Source organism: Corvus hawaiiensis, chromosome 4 (assembly GCF_020740725.1).
Source record: "Corvus hawaiiensis isolate bCorHaw1 chromosome 4, bCorHaw1.pri.cur, whole genome shotgun sequence".
Taxonomy (NCBI): Eukaryota; Metazoa; Chordata; class Aves; order Passeriformes; family Corvidae; genus Corvus; species Corvus hawaiiensis.
The window spans coordinates 66471824-66491426 of NC_063216.1; the positions used below are offsets into that span (position 1 = coordinate 66471824).

General features: G+C 40.6%; 1 protein-coding gene across 4 annotated transcripts in view; it reads left to right on the plus strand.

Moving 5' to 3' along the window:
* Positions 1-1850: 1850 nt before the first annotated feature.
* ATXN7L1 (ataxin 7 like 1) overlaps positions 1851-19603 on the plus strand; it is a 120607-nt gene continuing 102854 nt past the window's right edge. For 2 of the 4 annotated variants that reach the window (XM_048301508.1, XM_048301509.1), the window contains exons 1-2: positions 1852-2118; positions 2612-2680. In XM_048301508.1, coding sequence (XP_048157465.1) covers positions 2004-2118; positions 2612-2680 — 184 coding nt within the window. In that variant the 5' untranslated portion in view covers positions 1852-2003. Of the gene's footprint in view, positions 2119-2611; positions 2681-19603 lie in introns of all 4 variants that reach the window. The other 2 variants (XM_048301507.1, XM_048301506.1) reach the window with 2 other exon arrangements.

Below are 19603 nucleotides of genomic sequence, written 5' to 3' on the forward strand. Positions count from 1 at the left end.
GGAATTCCATCTTGCTATTCCTGACCAGAGTTTTTCAGTATAGTGGGCAGAGTTTTCAACCTCAACATAAGCAGTTTATGTCTATTCTTTATTTTTCTTCCTCATTATGATCATGTCCTTATAATTAAAAACAACAAAACATACTCACTACCAGCTGAATTTTGTTAGACTAAGTAAAACTCTTCTCATATGATAGAATCTTAATTCTTCTATCTTTCTGATAACCCTTTCCACACTTTTATTTTGTAGGAAGAATAACTTAAACTGGTAGATAGAACTGTACTTAATATTCCTGAATAGATCTTGCCAGGGCTTTGTATTACACCACAACTACACTTCCTGCTTCTGGAAATTCCACATGCAGTGTATCTAAGGTCGTGCATCTTATATCTGCTTCATGATGGTTGCTAACAACCCTGTTGTGGTTGTCTGGTTTTATTTGAGGGGTATTTTGGTGAGCTTTCTGCTTCTTTGATAATGTTACTGAAGTTTCTTGTAGCTAAAGTTAACTTGACTGGAGGCACTCCGGCTAGGCCATACAGAATGAAAGCTATTAGGCTCACCTCCGGGTATTAAGGATGGGACCTGTATACTGCAGCTACTTTTTGGAAGAGGTGGAGCATGTTGACAGCATACATAAGGCAAAAAGTGTCCGTCCTTTGCCCTACACCTTTATCCATTTTAGCACTGTAAAGAGCCTAGTCTTAATGAAGCTGTGGGAAATTTACTTAAATCCATTCTAGACTGCAGCACCATACACCTTTCAACAGGCAGCAGTGCTTCAGCAACTCCTGTCCTTCCCCTCTGGCCACAGCTCCAACTCCTGAGCAGGCCTGAAATGTTGGTTTTTGAGTCCACATTAATTCCATGCTCTACTTCAGTATTGCCTCACAATGGTTTGAACTAGCAAAAAGTGAACGAGTGTCTGGGAAAAGATGCAGGACAGGAATGGGACCATGCAAAACTGATATCACCACTCTGAGACGTGTCTGTTGAACCATAAACTTCAGTCATCACCACCCCTAACGAGACTGCAGAGCTGTATGAAAGATGCTACATGTGGGATCTGTGAAGCTGCTTACATGAAACCAAGTCCTTCACCAGGAGTGTTTATGTTTGGCTTAAGAGGTGTGAGCTGAAGCAACAGGCTTATGCTGAAACTCCTAACCTAGATCAGGTATACTGAGCATAAAAATTTTCAGTTATTTTCTATTCTTACCTCAATGGAGAAATAAGCAAAAATGACACTGTCCTAAACTAAAAGCTTGTACGTTCCCTAGGCTATGTAGAGCGAGATGAAAACCTCAGTATTGTTTAAGAGTAGCAGGACCTGCGAGTTCAGAGCTGCTGTATCGTAGCCTAGAACACCAAAACGAGAAAAATCCCATTTGCAAACAGACGAAGCCTACTACAGATTAGGCGGTATTTGGACAACAAAATGGCTGTGGTTGTGGCTATAGGTGATCCACAGGAGCGCAGCTGGAAGTCGGGGAGCGGGGGAGCCCCAACCCAGCACTCCGGGTCCGATTCGCGGCCGCGCTGGGGCGCGGAGGGGCCGTGCCGCAGTTACCGAGAGCCCGTCCCAGGGACTTACTGCGGGGCGCTGCGAGACGCGGGGCGCGCAGCCCCGAGGCGCGCACGGCCGGCGGCTGCGCCTTCCCGGCGGGGCTCCTCGGCCGCCGGCCCCGCTCCGCCGGGCCGGGCCGGGCCGGTGCCGGAGGGGCAGCGCGGGATCTACGCGGGTCCGGCGCCCCTCGGGGCGGGCGCGGGCCCACTGCCGGCGGCGCGGGGCGCAGGCGCGGGGGGCGCGGGCATGCGCGCTGTGCGGCGGGGAGCCCGATCTGATAGGGAGCAGGGGCTGACACTACCCCCGTGTGGGCGGCGGAACGTCCCGAGGATGACGTGCGGCGTTCTCGAATCCCGTGTCTCGCTCGCTCGCTCGCCGCCGCCGCCGCCGAAGGAAACGGGAAAAGCAACAAGGAGGCAGGAGCAGGCGCGGCGCCATGGCGGCCCTGGAGCGGCCCGTGCCCAGTCCCGAGGCGTTCCTGGGCCAGCCCTGGGCCGCCTGGGTGCGGGAGGCCGCCCCCCCGCACACGCACGGCGCCGCCCCCCCGCACAGTAAGGGCAGGGACCGGCCGCGGTCCGGCTCCGCGCGCCGCTCCCCCCGGAGCGGGGCCGGGGTCCGGCCGGGCCGCCCCCCCTCCCCTCCCCTCCCCTCCCTCCTCCCGCCGGGGCCGGGAGGTGCCGCCCCCCCGGGCGCTCAGCTGACGCTCGGCCGAGCCCCCGTGCCATGTGTGCGGGAGGCGCACGCCGCGCCGCGCCTGCCGTGCCGCTGCCCCGCGGCGCTGGGCCGGCGCCGCGGTGGGGGAAGGGGGCGAGGGGGAGGATGCGCGGAGGGGCCGGAGGATGCCGCGGGCGGGGAGGGGGGGGTGAGGGTGCTGCCGCGGGGGGCCCGGCGGTTCCGGTCCCTGGCAGATGCTCCGACCATTGTGCTTTTGCTGTTGCAAATAGAAACACTGCTCACCTCCTCACCTCTCCTCCTCCCCTCTCCAAACAATAAATGCACACCTCAGGGCCCTCGGCGCTTCCTGACTCTGCTTCTCTTCTGCAGGTGTAGATCTGGAAGAGACTGGAAAGGAGGGTGGAAAAAGCAGGGAGGTTATGAGGCTTAATAAAGAAGGTAAGTGGATAGTGCTGGCACACCTCTCTACCTGTCTGTCTCTTAGTGGTTGTGGATGACTGTGGTTTGGCCTTGACAGGGTGGTCTGAGAGCATATGGATCTCTCTGCCTTGAAGAACGTTTCAGGGCTGGATACACGCAAATGACTGTCACTGTGTCAACTTCTTTTGAAGTATGGGTATAGCAGGTGTATACATGCAACTGACAGACATGGTAGAAGATAAGACAGTTCTGAGTCAAAAGACAACTACACATCAGTGGCCATATTGGATTTTTTTGTGGACCCTGTCCCTTGGTGCAACGTTCCAGTTGCTCCAGTGTGAAGTAAGCATATCAACCTTAAACATTATATTATTATTAGCAACTTAGTGGAAACATTTTCACTTGCAGTGAGAAAGGGTTCGTTACAGTCTTTGAGTTCATTCACTTTAGCTCAAATCGCATTTTATTCTTCGTTCTCACTGCTGAGTGTGACCTATAGTCAACTGAGCAGCTAGCATCAAATATTATCTTAGGTTACACTAACCCATGCATATTATGCAAAAACAAATAAAATGAGTCGTTTGGGTCATAAGTTCTTCTAGTACCATCAATGTGAACAGGCAAATTCCAGGTTAGTGGCATTTGCTAATATGCCAGGCCTGACACAGTTCTGTCACCTGCAAGAGGAGAAACTTTAGTGGTGAGCGTAGGCAAATCAAATTTACACATTTTGTTTGTGATGTGTGTCATTAACATCATGCTGAGGTAACACCTAATGCAACTAGTGAAATGGTTCAGGACGTTTTTTCAAGTAGCTTTGTGTTTGTTTCTGTTTCGTTAGGAAAGCACTTTATGTACACAACCTCTCTGTCTTGAGAGATGCTTCTTGGGAAGTCAGTTCGTGATGAACGATCCTATCATAGTGAAACTTTGGTGTGACTTACTTGTGCTGAGAGAAATCCTGCTATTACCTGTAATGTCATAATGTATCTTCTGAAATGATGTTAAGTTTCTCATTATATTATAGTTGTCATTGCACGTGCGTTCGATTTTGAGCATCTTGGCAGCTCAGAGGAATCTTATGTTTTCTAAACAAGCTCTTGATGAAAGAATTAATTAATCAGTAATGTAGATTTGTATGATAAACTATAAAATTGCATGGAGTACACATTAAAGTTATTTAAAATACCATAAAACTTCCTTTTTGAAAGACCTTTACAGAGATGCCAAGCTCGATTGTGTTCCTATCTTGATTCTTATGTGCCTGAACCTCTCTATTTTGTCAGCCCAAAGATAAGTTAGCAGCAGAACTGGGATTTTCATGTAGTTTATTTATAGGTAAAAGGTTCAAGGCTCTGTACATCTGTCAGTAATGTTGATTCAAAAATAATTGAACAAAAATTTTGCTACTTCAGCTGTGCCTTCATAAAGAGCTTAATTTGTTGAGATAAAATGTTTTATGCACAGAAGTCCTTGAACACAAATTCTTATTATAAGCTTGAGACATAAAGATTGAAGCATGTCTCTACTCCTTAGTCATACATAATATGCAAATTTTTTCCTAGAACGATTCAGTTTAAATTATCAGTTCTAATCTCGTTTGGTTTTTTGGGGGGTCAGAGACTCCATCAAAGGAGCTCTATTTAAACTCACTATCCAGAAAAATTACTTCCAAACAAAGTGTAATGTCGTTGCTGACATTATGATCATGACAGGTGTGAAGCACTTACTGGCTTTTATAGTACTTATGTCATAATACTGTGTAAAAAAAACCCAAAATTGACTGTTATATTTAGAAAATAAAAAGCCTTTAGGGATGTTATTGCTTCCAAGTAGTAACTTGTATTAGATCACTTAGAAAGAACTTCCATGAAGTTTGAATAAATTAGTATGTGTTGAAGTATTTCTACTATATTCACTTAGGCAGTCTGTTAAGACAGGTGTTTTCATCACACCCATCTGTGTGTCTAAACACCCACTGTAAATCTTCCTTGGATCTCACGATCTTTATTAATAAAGGTGGGGAAAAATATGAAGAGTTAGATTGGTCTGCAGGAAACATTTCTCATGTATTTGCAGAAATGCTTGTACTTCTACTCTGACCTTGCTCACATGTTGTGTGACATGTTGAATTTTTTTACCTGCTTTGTTCATAGGTAAGGGTTGTGGTTATGATAGGTCTGAATACAAAACACAACTCCTTTTTTTTGCTATCTTACCAACTTGAGCAGACCTTTTTTATGGCATCTGTGGTGCCAGGAGATTGCAAGTGGTGTCTTAGAAAAATCAAATGTTACTTGTAACTTATTTGTATCAAGTAACTGGGGGCAACAGACGGTCAGGATTTTAAGTATCAAAAATTACTTACCTGTTTGATAAAGATAGTGTAAAACCTGATCTCTCTGCACTTACTTCTTGACATATTTGTCTGCATTTCATCATCTTTAGTTGATATGACAGCTTTATATGGCCATTCCTTTGTAAGCAGTTAAGCAAGAAGGCTTTTTAGAGGAGTGAAACTGTGTGCAGAGCATGGTGGGAGCTAAGAAATGTGAAGACGTTGGTCTCCAGACCATGACAAGGTGTTTCACTTTGGTTTTGTAGAAAAACAATGGTGTTAGGTGGCAAAAAGTGCATCAAGTTAGCTTGATCCCTGCTTTGCTGCCTCCTTTCTGGTTGTGTACCATGCATGTTTAGAGCGGTGAGCTGCTCTTCCTCCTCACTTTGGCCTAGAAGGGGATGTGGGAGGCAGCATTTCCTGGAGATGGGGGGTAGGAACACTCCCTGCCTAATCCCTGCCTGCCCAAGGGGTTGATATTTGCATCCCTGGGCAGAGGGGTCACAGTCTGACTGCACTGTTCATTTCTGTAACGCAAAAGATGCACCGAGGCCATGTGCCCCCTGTGCCCCATCTTCAGGGTAAAAATAAAGACACAGAAGTAGTGCTCACTGCTTTCCTTTATTCTGCAGTGTATATGTAGGCAGCATAGAGGGAGAGAAATTCCCTGAATGTTTGTTCAGTTTTCTAGACAGAATTGCTTTTTGCATGCTGATACTTAGAGTAAGTTTTCCTATAGCAAGTGCAGTCTGTCCATGGTTGACTTTTACTGGTATGTGGGTTTGTAGAGAGGGGATTACAAGGTTCCAAGTGTTCACAGAAAATGAGAAATTTTATACATAAATGTTTGTGCCAGAAAAAAGAAACTTATCTGCTTATCTAATCAGGAAACAGAAACAGTATTGTGTAACTTATCTGACAAATCACTACCAAGCAACTGGCTTAGCTAAAAGAGGGGTTATCAGAATTAGAGCAGCATTTAGAATTTATGTTGAATTTTAAAAAGTTGAATGGCATATTTGAAGAATTGAAGATTTTCTTGCAGATAGCAGGCATAGTAAAAGAAGTCTTTGAGAAATTGTGTTCTGTAAAACATCACAGTAACTGTGTGCCTGAGGCAGGTACAGTGTTCAGTTATTATCAGCCATAACCTGTAAATGATTATAGATTAATTTTGGAGGCACGTGTTCTACTTTATACAGTATTTGAGAAAGTAATGGAAGAATGGGATTTTTTTGGTTTTGCATACAGAACTTGTATTAATAATTGTTTTAGTAATTTGCAAGTATTGAGTGCTGTGAGTGTTTGTAGGTAGACACAGGCTGTAAAGGACTAAAAGATATCCTGTGTATCTTCGTGAATTACAGCAGAGTTAAATATGACCTATGGGATTTAGGTCTGTGTCTGGGTACTTGGTGTCATAGTCAACTTCAGTTTCCCAGTTCAGTGGGTTTGTATTATTGAAGTTTCAATCTGATGATGTATGTGTTTTGTCATAGAGAATCTTTTCACTAACCATACTGATTCGTTATTGTTTGATGTTAAGAATGTTATGTAAAAAATTCTAATTGTTTTTCTGATTTGTGTTAAAAGCAGAGATTTTTTTATCTTTATTGTTCCGCCTCAAACTTGACCATTTTACTTTATGATTACACATGCAAACTGGAGTTTTAATTCTATTGGATAATTGTTTACAATGTATTTTTTTCCTATTTTGACTTCCCACACAAATATCTGATGGAAAGTTTTTTGATAAGTCCTTTGGCAACGTAAGAACAAAATTAAAGGGAGACTGATTAGTTTTGCTTTCAGTGTATTTTTAATTCTTCAGAAAAATATCTTGATGATTTTATTATTCTTCTTGGAAAAATAAGAAGTTAAGGAGGTTAGGTGGTGGTAGGAAACACTTCTATGGGGGTAAAAAGGATGTGACATACAGCGTTCTATTTTATGAAAAGCAAGAGGAAGAGAACTAAAATTATTTATGGGGAGATTGTGAAAGAAGAGAAGACAAAACCAGATGATTAATGTAAGCATAGAGGTTGGAGTTGACTTTTATTTCATTTTTTTTTGTTGTTGTTGTTTACTAGTGGTTTGCCCATGGTGCTATTTGTCTCCTTTAAAAACATACTAAACAAAAAAGAATAAAAACGTTCTTGTTTTTCTTACCTCCTTCCTCTTCCACCTTTTTGTGGTAGTAGGGAATGTTAGAAAGGGCTGCGAGGGAAAGACAATTATAACAAGGTTTTAAACACATACTCCGAAAGAAAGAAGTGAGGTTATTGAATTTAGACCACCATAGTTGGGGATTTGGGGTTGGTTTTGGTCTTGGTTTTGCAGTGGGCAAAAGAGAGGGTTGGATGTTGTCTAATTTTCTGTCTCTTCTCTGTAAGCCAATACAGTCTTCCAGAGGTATTGATTCTTAAAGAGATGTAATATTCTGTGGTGCTCGATGAGTGAAAGAACTGAGGATTGGCAGGGCAGAATGTGGCTGTTTTCAAGAGAAACTTTTTCTTACCATTCTTATCTTTATGCTGGGAATAAGAACAGTAAGCAGAGGTCCCCATGGGGTCTTTGTTTAGGATAAGAAATGACAGTGGGATTGAATTCTGGTGTGCATTCTGGTGTGTAAGTGACTTCTCAGTTCTGTATATGATATCTGGCTCTGATTTTTTTTTTTCATATGGACAGCTTCTGCAGGGGGGTGGCATGTCTCCTGGTTATGGCTGTCACCTCATTTAATGTGTTTCAAGGAATGATGACAAAGGAAGAATGAAACATTTTATATGATAGCGCCCAGAAAACTTAGTCAGGATTGTAGTTTATCTTCATAGTTACATAGTTATTTTCTGAAACCTGTCCTTTAGTTCTTCATCCCACACACTGGATAAAAGGAGTGGAGTAAGGCTCTCTGATCAGACATTCTGTGTTTTAAGTCAAGATTTTGATGGTTTTGAACGTGTATCTAAAACTGTTCTGCTGTAAATGACTTCATTAAAAAATCTGGTTTTGTTAGGTGCCACATATCTTGATGAAGTTCAGTATTTGTGCAACAGTTGTTCTGAAGAGGTTAGATCTCCTGTAGTTTAAGGTACCTTTTTTGATTGTGTGTGGGGAAACCATGTGTGATTCCCTGTCAACTGCCAGCAGTGTCTCTAACGATCTGTCTCTGACATTCCTTCTACGTGTTGTAATTTATAACCAGACTTGAGGAAGAGGGAAATTTATGTGTTTACTAGAGGGTACCCCAAGCCCTGCTGTCACTACAGAAAGTAAAAGACTTTGTCTACCTAATTTTGATTGAGGTATAAAAACGTGTGTGTTTTCTTCTTGATCTGCCTCTGTATGTAGTTAATAGTTTATTGATGGAATATAGATTTCAGTGTATAAAAAAAAGACTACACAAGAGCTGAACCATTTCCACTGTGAAATGGAGTAATTTCTTTGAAATGGGCCTTTTTTTCTAGTTAATTAAAAATTAGGACATTATCAGGTTCTGCTTTACCTTTGGGGCAAAAAAATACTAGCCATTTAAGCAAGGCTGATGTGTATGAATGAGATTAAAGCACTGGAAAATCCTATAGAAAACATTTCAAATTACATTTTATTTAAGCTGTGAATCACAGGAGTCCTGTAGGCAGAAAGCATAAGTTTCTGATAGTCAAAGTGAAAGTTTCTGGTAGTCACTGCATGCATTACTAAGATCACCTTCAGTAAAAATAGTATTGGTCCTATGAGTGTTTCTTAAAGAGTTAACTCCAATATAAGTTTACATGAATGCCATGATTATTTATTATTAAGAGTGATTTTGGAGTAACTAGCAAGAAAAATTTTTGCTTTATATGGGCATAGATTAAGTTACTGGATCCTTCTGTCTTCCAAGTTCAACTCAATGCAGAAGTTCTTCAGCTTGTCTTTGAAAAAGCTGGTTCAGGAGTTAATGGTGCAGGATGCCAGGTGAAGCTGGTGTCTTTAGGTAATTAATATGCAAAAAAACCCCTTGGTAAGTGCTGTCAGTAACTGCAAACAGTAAGGGTGTTTGACAGAGGTCTGTTAGCAAGTCTATAGCAAGAAATCTTTGATAGTTCTTTTGCTGGATGAGAAGGGTAGATGCTGTGAGAGTAAAAATGGCCCAGTTTTTTATCACAGTGCTATGCAGCTGACTAAGCTGACTCAAAGTGAAGAACGAATGCAGCACAGTTACTTGCAACTGATACGGAACAGAGGAAAACCAACTATTGCATGCATAATTTCTCTTTTTCTTTTCTGTGTCCCTTTCTACGGTTGATTTTAAAGGACTAGTTTTGTCATAACTTTTTGTATGGCTTATTAAAAGTTATGCCTGAAAGCCACTGATGTTGCTGGAGAAGTGAGCTTTCTGATTTCTCTTGGTCTTGTACTCATAGAAATGTCTTCCTTATTTCTGAAATGTTTTGCTTATTATTCAGCAATTTCCTTTCATATTTTACTAAGCTCTGTTAATAATACAATGCTTAAGCCCAACACATATTCCTATCTGTCTGTTTTCTTGGCAGTAATTAGAATTTACAATTATTTGGTCTTCCAGCTTTTTGGTTTCTGCATTCATGTATTTACGAAGTGTGTGCTGTTTGGCAAAAGAGAAGGGGAGTTTTCCGAGATCAGAAAGAGCATCAGCCAGAAGTAGCAACGAACTTGGCAACAGAAGTTCTAGGTTCTACACAATTCCGGTATCTGTCTAGTGCAGTTTCACTTAGTCCGTGGGCCCCTCCTGAATCATCTGTGAAACGGAAGCTGTTGTATTGTGACAGAGCTGTGCGTGGTACACAGGGGTAAGGCTGGCTTCCCTTTCCGTTCCCTGGGAGCAGGTGTTCAGCAGAAGAGACAGAAGGGTGACTGATGAAGTAGCATCAAGACATAAGGATGACTGGCAAAGGGCAAGAGTTCATGCGGTTTGGTTCTGTGTGATCTTCTATCTTCTCTATGTTCTTTATTTTTATATTTTTTTCTCTTATACAGTGTTTTATGTTTTCTGTCCAGTCATTCTTTCTCTTCCTTTTCTTCCTGCAGGGGCCTATACATACAGGGCAGGCAGAGTCTGGGAATTTGAAATTATATTTGGATTAAACACTGCTAATGTCATATAAATAGTAGTTGTTGAGAAGTTTGCTGGATCAAAATTCTCTTCTCTAGCAAGACAAAAGAGGATGGGACTGGACCTTTCCAGTGACAGAATAAGGTGTTTGAGCTTGTCATCATTTTGAGCTGAAATGGTCAGAATGGAAGCTAAGATTTAAAGAAATGTAAATCATTATGTGTGTTCATTTTTTAATCTCTGATAGGTATCCTGTCCTCAGGTGGCCACTTGTGATTGTCTAGATGAGATAGATTATCAGGTGATAGCATATTCCGTTGTTTTTTAAGCTGCTCTTAGTTATGTCATATTGAGACAGGATGATACGATGACTTAAACCTGAAAAGTTTGTTGGACCCATGCCACCACAAGAAACACTGACAGAACCAAAACCTTGTTTGTTTGGGTCTGATAATGGAGATAGAGGATAATGATCTGGAAGAATATAAGTAATTGGTCTCTTACTGCAGTGACTAGGGAGGCAGTATTATTATTTGCATGATCCTAATGCCTAGCAGCCCCATCAGACACTAGATGCTATTGTGCAGGGTACCAGCACAGGGAGGAAGGGTGTGTGCTTGTGTGTGTTGTGAAATTGTGCTGCAGAGAACTAATTTTTTAGTGTATGACAAAGCAGGAGTTTTAATATTGACGAACAAAAGGACTTAATTGCTCAATGTGATAGATAGTTGACTTTAGGCTAAACTAAAGTGGCTTTCTTAGAACTGTAGCAAGGAAAGCTTTAAGGTGATATTTGGAGGGCAGTGAAGTTATTTTGCAAGAGCTTGGAAGGTGTCCTTACTCAGGTGTAGAAATTTGCCTGAATGAAGATACAGACTGGTTGTTGAAAGCTTCGTAAATGGATACTGACATCATGAGCCAACTAGAAATGTGAGCAAATGGTGTGACAGCAAGTAGGATGTGGAGAGTATACTGTACACATGACAGAGGAACCTGGAAAGCAAAGATGAGTTGTTCCCAATATTTAAATTTGGACTGGAGGATTGTGCATAGAAGGATGCAGAGAGTAAAGCAGTATTACTATATAGAATAAGGAACTTTTGGAACAGTGTGAACAAGCAGGATAATGTTTGTCAGCATGAAAAAGAAGAAAATATAACTAATGTGAGGTAAAGGCCCAGACAAATCCTTAGCTTTTGAAGATGTTTAGAGCAGACTTTGTCCTAGGGATGCAAGACAGGAAAAATCATTTAGATATAGATGTAACCTGAATGAATGGATCAAGAGAGAAGTTACTGGCAAAGGTGACATAGTAGTTTATCATAGTATTTTATATCTGAATGATGGACAAGTTGATTATGCTGTCCAGGGTGATCAAGAGAGGAGGTGGAGAAGAGAGGGTAGGAGTGGTGAGATCTAAATTCTGTTCTATCTGTATCGAGCTGAAGCTAACAGCTACTCAGTGGCAAGAAGTGTCAGAAAGATAGAATGCAATTTTTTGTTTAGACATAAATCCACTGTATTTGAGACCTATTCTCAGGAACAGAATGTAAAATTCTCAGACATGAGAGTAGGAGCAAAAGATACAGCTCAATGGAGACCTGCTAAAAGACAAAGGAGGAATAAGGAGCCTGCCAGTGCTCTGTGAAGGGATTGGTACAGGAAGGATGGGCAGTAGGAGAGGGTACAGCCATGGAAGTCAGAAACAGAGAGTGAATGTTTCAAAAGGAGAAAGGCATTTAATTTTTATGAAGAATGCACAAGGGTTATGGGTGGTGGAAATAATTAATTTGTGATGTTGCAATAGTAAAAGGTTTTTAGACATTTTAGTGAGAATAGTTTCACTGTAGTGCAAGGGATAGATGAAGGAAACTCAGGCTGAAGTTAGAGACAAAAGTGTAATTTGTTATCAAGCAGAGCATAATAATGTTAAAGGTGAAAGAAAGAAAGAGTAGTGTAGTTAGAGAATGAAGAGGTCAGAAGTAGATTTCCAAACACAGAAAAGACTACCTGTCCTGCTGTTCTGTCAGAGCAGAAGAAAGGAGATGGGAGGTATGGGCTGATGTGAGTGAGGCAAGTGGAGAGTGGGACAGATGTGTTTTATATCTATTGTACAAGGAAGAAGGGAGAGCTATAAGGGAGAGAAAGAGAGTGGGAAGAGAGAATGTGAAATGGTTATTATGTTTTCCCTCTTTCTCTTGGAATAAATATTTGCATTCTATTGCAGAGAAAGAAATAGATACAAAAGAGAAGGTCTGAGGAGTGAGTCAAAAGTAGGAAGAAAAAAGGCTGAAATTGCAGGTGTGGGTTCAGCTCAACTGGAGGAATGGCACAGATTAGTAAGCAGCAGGAGAGAGAGAGAGAGAAAATGTACGATAACCTCATTTTCAGACCGGTTCTCTTTTCCACTGCAAATTCTAGGACAGGCAGAATACAGTGAAGAAAATGGATGTTTAAGACGAGCATGAGTTCAGGATTGGTGGAGTTGGACCTAGTACTGGCAAGCAGAAGCAAAAACCATCACAAAAAAAAAAAGCCCTTCAAGGAGAGGGAAGAGTGTCTGGTCATATCTATAAGATCGCATGATTGACATGAAAGTAGTAGTTCTGTTCCTTGCAGTGCATCATAAGTAGATAATATGTCTACATGGTCTGTCACATACTGATACTGACTTGTACTTCCTGCTTCCAGAGCTGAGACAAGGCCATGGAATTGCATTGTCGTGGACTGGGCCCGGGTAATGTCGTATGCTCAGGGTGTATTGTGAGAGCTTGGGTGCGGTGCTGCAGTAACCATGGTTGTATGGCTTTTGCTTGTCTTGCAGGGCAAAGCAGCTTGTTCCTGTCTACACGCTACAGGCAGGCATGCTTTATGATACAGCATTTTTTTTTTTTCTCTGAGAAAGCAGGACATAATAATTTAGAGGGGTTACATGGAATGGCTGTCATTCATGTCATTCAGTGTTTAAGAAGTTAATCTCACGTTTTCACATCTTTTTAGTAGATCTAAACAACTGTTTAAAGAAGAGGAGAATACTGTGGGAGAGATTTGTTCCCTCATGCACAGAGCATTGAGCCGATCCTTTGACTTGGAAGGCTTTATTCATTACCTTGCTTGCCTTTCCCAAGCAACTTTCTGCATGTCCCTGTATGTTATCAATGTTCAGTCATCCCAGCAGCTTATACACGTCACCATGCAGAACTGCTGAGAAAAAAAGGAAAGCAAAAAAATATTCAGATTTTCTCTTCAGGGTCTCTCAGGGTTTTTTTGTGCACTATAATGAAGTTTTGTGGTTCTGATCTGTATTCATGCTTTTGCTGTATTTTTGGCTTTTTAGAAGACTTGGAGAACCTTGGGCAAATATACTAAGAAACTGAATGCATGGCAATGGAAAAACATGAGGAGAAATGGGAGGAAAAATGTTTCAGCTCTTGAAATTATGGTGAGCTGTGTGTATAGTGCTTTTAATAGAGTCTTCGAACATTCTGTGCTTGGTGTAAGTTTTCTTCAGTTTCTCTCATAACTCACAACACACTGGGTGTGAACATTACCAAGCCTTGTAGGTATTTAAATTTTGAAAGAGGTAATGCAGCTTTACATATTTTTGAGTTTCTTGCTCATCAGGAAAAATTATTCTTGACTGCATTGCTCAGGGAGAGAATGCTACGAGTTTTATTTTGTGGCATTTATTATTCTTTCCAGCTTTTCAAGATACCTGTCACTATTCTGACTGTTTGTTTTTCAAGCTCCTTGGCAAATCAAAGGTATTGTAAACTTTTATCCCTTTCCTGGAAGGTAAGAGTTTATCCTCTGTGGGAGTTCTTGTAGGCTTTCCATTTGTTTTGAGTTTTTTTAACTTCCTTGTAATTAAGTATGTATTTGGAAAAGTTCTAAAGAGATGTGTCACATATGTGTTCAAATGATGTAATGTATGCAAGTGTTAGCTTTAAAACAGCAAGATATGGTCTATATTTCTGAGAGCTTCCAATACATTTCAGACAAAACCATAAGTAGTGTATGTTGTGAAGACAAAAATCAGTCTATGAATGTTGAAAAATTTCGTGCAGTAAGCTATTTTAAGGAGGAATTTGAAGGAGGTAGAGAATAATTAGTTGATGTGGAGGAAGGAGGCATCAAAGCTGATAGTATAGCACACAGGAAAGTAGCATACAGAACAGATTTCTAGTGAAAGCAGTTAATTTGTAAAAATAAACTCTCCCTGTTCTGTTAATATTGTCTTACTGTCTTGGAGCTGGAAAGCAAAACCAATTGTAATTGCCAAACTGCAAAAATAACATAAATATTGAAAGATAAATCTTAATATTTCTTAACTCTGTTCCCTAAACATGCCCTCTGTTCTCCAAATACTTAAACATTCCCTTTTTTATTAGGCATCATCTGTTCTCTTTAATAGTGCCCTAGTTTTGCTACTAGGTAAAAAGTGAAGACAAACTAACGCATTGAGTATGCAACAACATTTGTCATTCTTCTACACTCTTTCTTCTGTATTAGTGCTTTTATTCCTATTTGTTTGTATATTACAGGACTGGAGGGTAAAGTGACATACAAAATTCTAAAGAGTTTTGACTCTTGTTCTAGAACATCAATCTTAAAATGAGCCTGTTGTGTCCAAATTCCTCTGAAGTTTAAATTTTTTTTTTCAAGAGAACCCCTTGAATGTGGGCTTTCCATGGCAGATTTCAGACATGCCATGTGCAAGCATATTGTGCCATGAAAACAATACACAGAACAAGTGCTTTTAAAAGCCTGCTCATTTTAATACTGTGAGGTTGTGAGAGAGACTTTCCCTGTGTTCAAAATCATGATATTGAAGCTGCCTTGAGTAATAATCAGGACAGTGTGTATATATCCAGAGGAAGGGTATGACATACAATTCAAGTCAGTGTGAGGAGAGGCAGAGGGAATGAGTGGATGGGAAGAAGTCAGGAGAAGTAGGAAGTTGACTACTGATGTTTTTAGATCACCTCTCTTCATAAAGAGGCCCAAGGTGTCCTACCAGCTGTAGTGTGTAGAAATTAATCCTTTGTCACTGAAAGAGGACAGGCAAACATGGCTGCTGCTGCTGAAAGACCAATCGTACCTGCACTGGAATTAACTGAAAGAACACCGAAAGCCTACTGTGTACTGATGGGGTGTAATCCAGTCCTCACTGAAGTATGTTACTGCATGACAATATTGAAAGGAAAGGAACAATGCCTTATTTCTAGATTACAAAGAGAATACAGTACATGGAATGTATATATTTACAGGGGGAAAGAGAAAAAGCAAAATACTAAAGCATATTACCTTTTCCTATGACAGGTTGTGGTAGGCTTTACTGACTAGCACTCTGTTTACTGTTTTTCAAAAGTTGATGCTGCCATTGACACCAAATTTTACTCATTAAAGTAAGGACTGACATATTTCAAAATACATCGCTGGGGTTTTTCTTCCAAAGAACAGTTACCCAAACCACACTTATGACAATAGGTCAGTTCTTATTATGGCAAAAACCTGCAGTACTTCACTATATTTTAGCAAGTCACCACGTATTCTAGTATGGTGCTTTTCAGTAATTTTTAAATTACTTAAAAGCAGAATTTGATGTTACTGGTCCAAAAGCTAGCTAGCTTGCTCCTTTTCTGTGCGAACATTACAGTCATCTTCTTTTGTGCACCTGCTCTACCAGTGAGAACCGTGTACACTTTACCAGATATTATAGGATATGATTTTATAATCTCTAATTGGAATTTTTGGGGAGTTTTCTTTTTGTTGTGTTGTGAAAATGGTCATCCTGGATACTTCATGATTTTATTCAGGTTTCTTTTTCATCCAGAATAGGAAGGGGAACTAGCTGATGATACAGTAATAATTGAAGATTGTAACTGGCAATTAATTTTCACTACATGGGTAGATTTATAACATTAGCAAATCCTCCATGACTAGCCTGCAGCTCTGCCTTTTGTCTGGATGAACACTGGCTTTAGCCTGAAGCAATTTTTCGTTGTGCCCACCGGATTTTGCTGAGAATAAAACCTGCTGTGACCACCCAGCACCTCAAGAGGTGAATATATAAGTAAGCATCAGAACACCATAGTGCAAAATAGGCTGGGAATGTTGCATTTATTGAATGAAATAGTGGTTTAAAGAGGGAGCTTTAAATTGGGTAACTATTACATGATTGCAGTGTAATCTTTCTCTCTGCAGTTTTTCTCTTGTAAAATACAGACACCGAATTTATGTATTTCATCATACTTGGAGCTTATGCAATTGGGGTTAAAAATACATTATGTTTTTCTTTACAACAAACAGAAGTAAACTTGGTCATGGTCCATTCTGAATATTTTGTATTAGAAAGAACTTCTAGATACAATAAAAGTAGAGATGAAGGAATTGCTTTTGAGGGTTGGTTAATTTAAGTGTTGCTCCTTTTGCAAAGCACTCTTGAAGGAGGCTGAAAGTGCATGACTGGGAGAGTAGGGGGAGGTGAATACTGCTGCATTTTATACAGCTTTACTGAAATGTTGTATCCCAGTTCTCACGTCCACATCTGGTGTTGGAAAAACTGGAAGGAGTTCAGAAAAAATCTACATTAATTTGAGGCCTGGATAATCAGCTTTGGAATGGAAGATTTAAGAAGCTCAATCTATTTAGTTTATCAACAGACAGTAGAGGCTACCTGATAAGTCTATAAGTACTTAGACAGGGCAAAGGTATCTGACAGTTAGATGGTTCTTTCTCAGGTAGATTAAGGGGATTCTCATGGCTGGAAGCTGAAGCTAGATCAGTTCAGACTAGAAATAAGATGCAGTTTTCTAATGATACAACTAAATAGGAACAGCTTATCAAGGGATGTAGTAGACTTTCTGTTGCACAAAGTCCTTGCATAAGGCCCTGGTGCTTTCCCTGGAAGCACACAGTGCTTTAGCCATCCAGAAATCTTGGGTTCAAGGCTAAAATAATATGATGGAATTCTGTGGCCTCTTTTAGCATAGAAAGTCAGTACAGATCACAAGGAAGATTTTTGTTCTAACTCCCTAAAATTTTATACATAGTCGCTGCTTCTTTTGTTAAAAAAATAAGCTCATGTGAAAGATGAGGTGACAAAAGCAAAAAGAAGCTTTCTGATGTGGTGAGTGAGAAGGGACCATCCTTTAGTAGAAGGTAAAAGAGAAAGTAAAACTTTCCAATCTCGCTTTGTATTTTTCTGGTAAGCACTGGTAAAACCACTAATATCCCTCCAGTCATTAATTCTAAGGATAACATAATCATTTACCAGTGTAACTGTTAGCCTTTTCAGAAGCATTCAGATCGTTTGTGCCTTCTCATTGTAAGGTCAGGTAATTGACAGCTGGACCCAAATGCCTTCTTCGACTTTGTTTGCAAAGCAAAGCAATCTTTGTCAGCATGTTTTCCCTGGTGCTGCCTTCTTGGCCATGGATTTATGAGGACATAGCAGGTCAATCTTTGTAAAGAGTAAAAGGCTCTGTAATTTCTAATGAATTGTGTGAGAACTGATTTTATCCTAGTTTTGCAAAAGAGACAGTAGGAGTTGTTTGAAGGATATTAGTACTTGCATCATTTAGTTTGCCTCTTTCTTGTAAAATCATCACCAGTATGACTGAAAGTGTCACATTTTTTCTTGATTATGCCAACAGCAAGACCAATCAGTGCTGATTTAAGGTAGATTCAACTTAGATGGGAAATATTGTGTATGTGGGGTTAGAAGAATCACGTAACTTGCTTTTAGACGTTTTCTCAGCACCAATGGTCCTCTAACTCTTGTAAGCACTGTCTACAAAATAAGTGGAGAGCAAATGTGCTGCATCTCAAGTTAATAAATTCTTCACCCTCATACCCTTACCAGTACTGCTGCCTCCAAAAACTTCTAAAAGAAGACAGCATGAATTGGTGTTATAAAAAAGGAAAATAGTCAATATTGAACTTCTTTGTATTACATATTAGGGTTTGGGGCTTACAGATCCAACAAAAACTAAAGAATTTCAGTACTGCAGAATAGACTTTGTTGGTGGTGGTTTTGCTGCAGTTGGAAGGGCTAAAACAAATTGTGAATTGGACAATGAGGTTTGCTCCAAGTATGTGTTAGTGTGTGTTCTGTTGTAGAGCCATGTGAACTTTGAGCTTGGGCTTTTTCTGGTTGGGAGTATACAAGGTCACACGTATCCTGTGCTAGCTTGTAGTAGTACCATGAGGAGATTCTAAAGGCTCAGGAAATCTGAGTCTTCCTCCGTTCCTTGTTGTTGCCTGTGACAATGTTGCACAGCTTGGTAGGCATCTGATCCATCAGGTTTTGGCTGAGTAATTACAAAATATTTAGAAGTTTACATTTGGAGTCACCTTTAATGCTGCTTGTATAGTGAGCTGGACTGAATGTTTGGACTGTGTCCTTGTCATGGTCTCCTCAGTAGGTATATGCTGCTATCTAACAAATGTTGGATTAGGTCAGGATTTGCTGTAAGGCCTATATTCTCTGCAGAATACTAACAGCCATGCTAAGATCAATCAGATGATTGGTCTACTTAGCCTTCCCAGCATCATTTAATCCATACCTGCATTCAAGTAAATTGTGTTTGAGACTGTAGGAAATATGACAACAAAAGATGATATTTGCTTTGACATAAGGCGCTAAAAAGGGTAATTTCTAATATGATAGCAGGCGTTCAAGAAGGAGATGGAAACCCTGCAGGAGGGAAAGATTCATTAAAAATTGGAGGAAATAGTCAGATAAAGTTACTCTACTGGTGCAGCGTGCCTGGCCAAGGCAGTGGTGCTGGGGTGTGTATTAGGCAGATCTGTGTCACTATTGCTGTTGGATAAGGATCTCTAAAATGTATGGAAACTCTGTGGTACTGTAGAAAGCTCAAGGCTTCACCATCCTGTGAGGTACTGTTCCTCATGGCTGTCACTCAAGCTGGAGGTTAAGAGCACCAAAGTTCTTATATCTCATTTTCTTTCTACAGGAACAAAGTACATGTTGAAAAAATCATGCTCTACATTGTCATGCAACAGTCTCAAAGTTTAAATGGATTAGGATCATCATCTTACAAAAGTTGTGCTTGCTTCAGAAGAAATAAGGTGCAGAGCTTCAGAACCTCATGTAGCACATGACTGCACCAAACCATTCAGGGTGTTTTCTTGGCTTTTTGTCAGTGTCCTGCCTACCAAAAGGCAAGGCATCTTGAGCCATGTGTTTCCATCTTATGCCAATTGATTACAAAAAACCCGTTCCTCTCTTCCCCACTCCACTTGCCAAAATGTAACCGCGTGCTTCTGCAAGAGACAAATGACAGCAGTCATACCAGAAGAGTTCCTGTCCTGAAATGTGCAGAAGCCTGCTAACTTTCTAAACACTATATTCTTGATATGGCACATAGGTCAAATGCTGGCTCCAGAAGAGAAGTATGTCTATCTCTGTGTGTCTGATGGAGCTGAAACTGTGCTTTCTTACTGCCAGTCACCTACTGAGAGAGAGCCACACTGACCTGTCAGGAGGAAAAAATGTTATTTT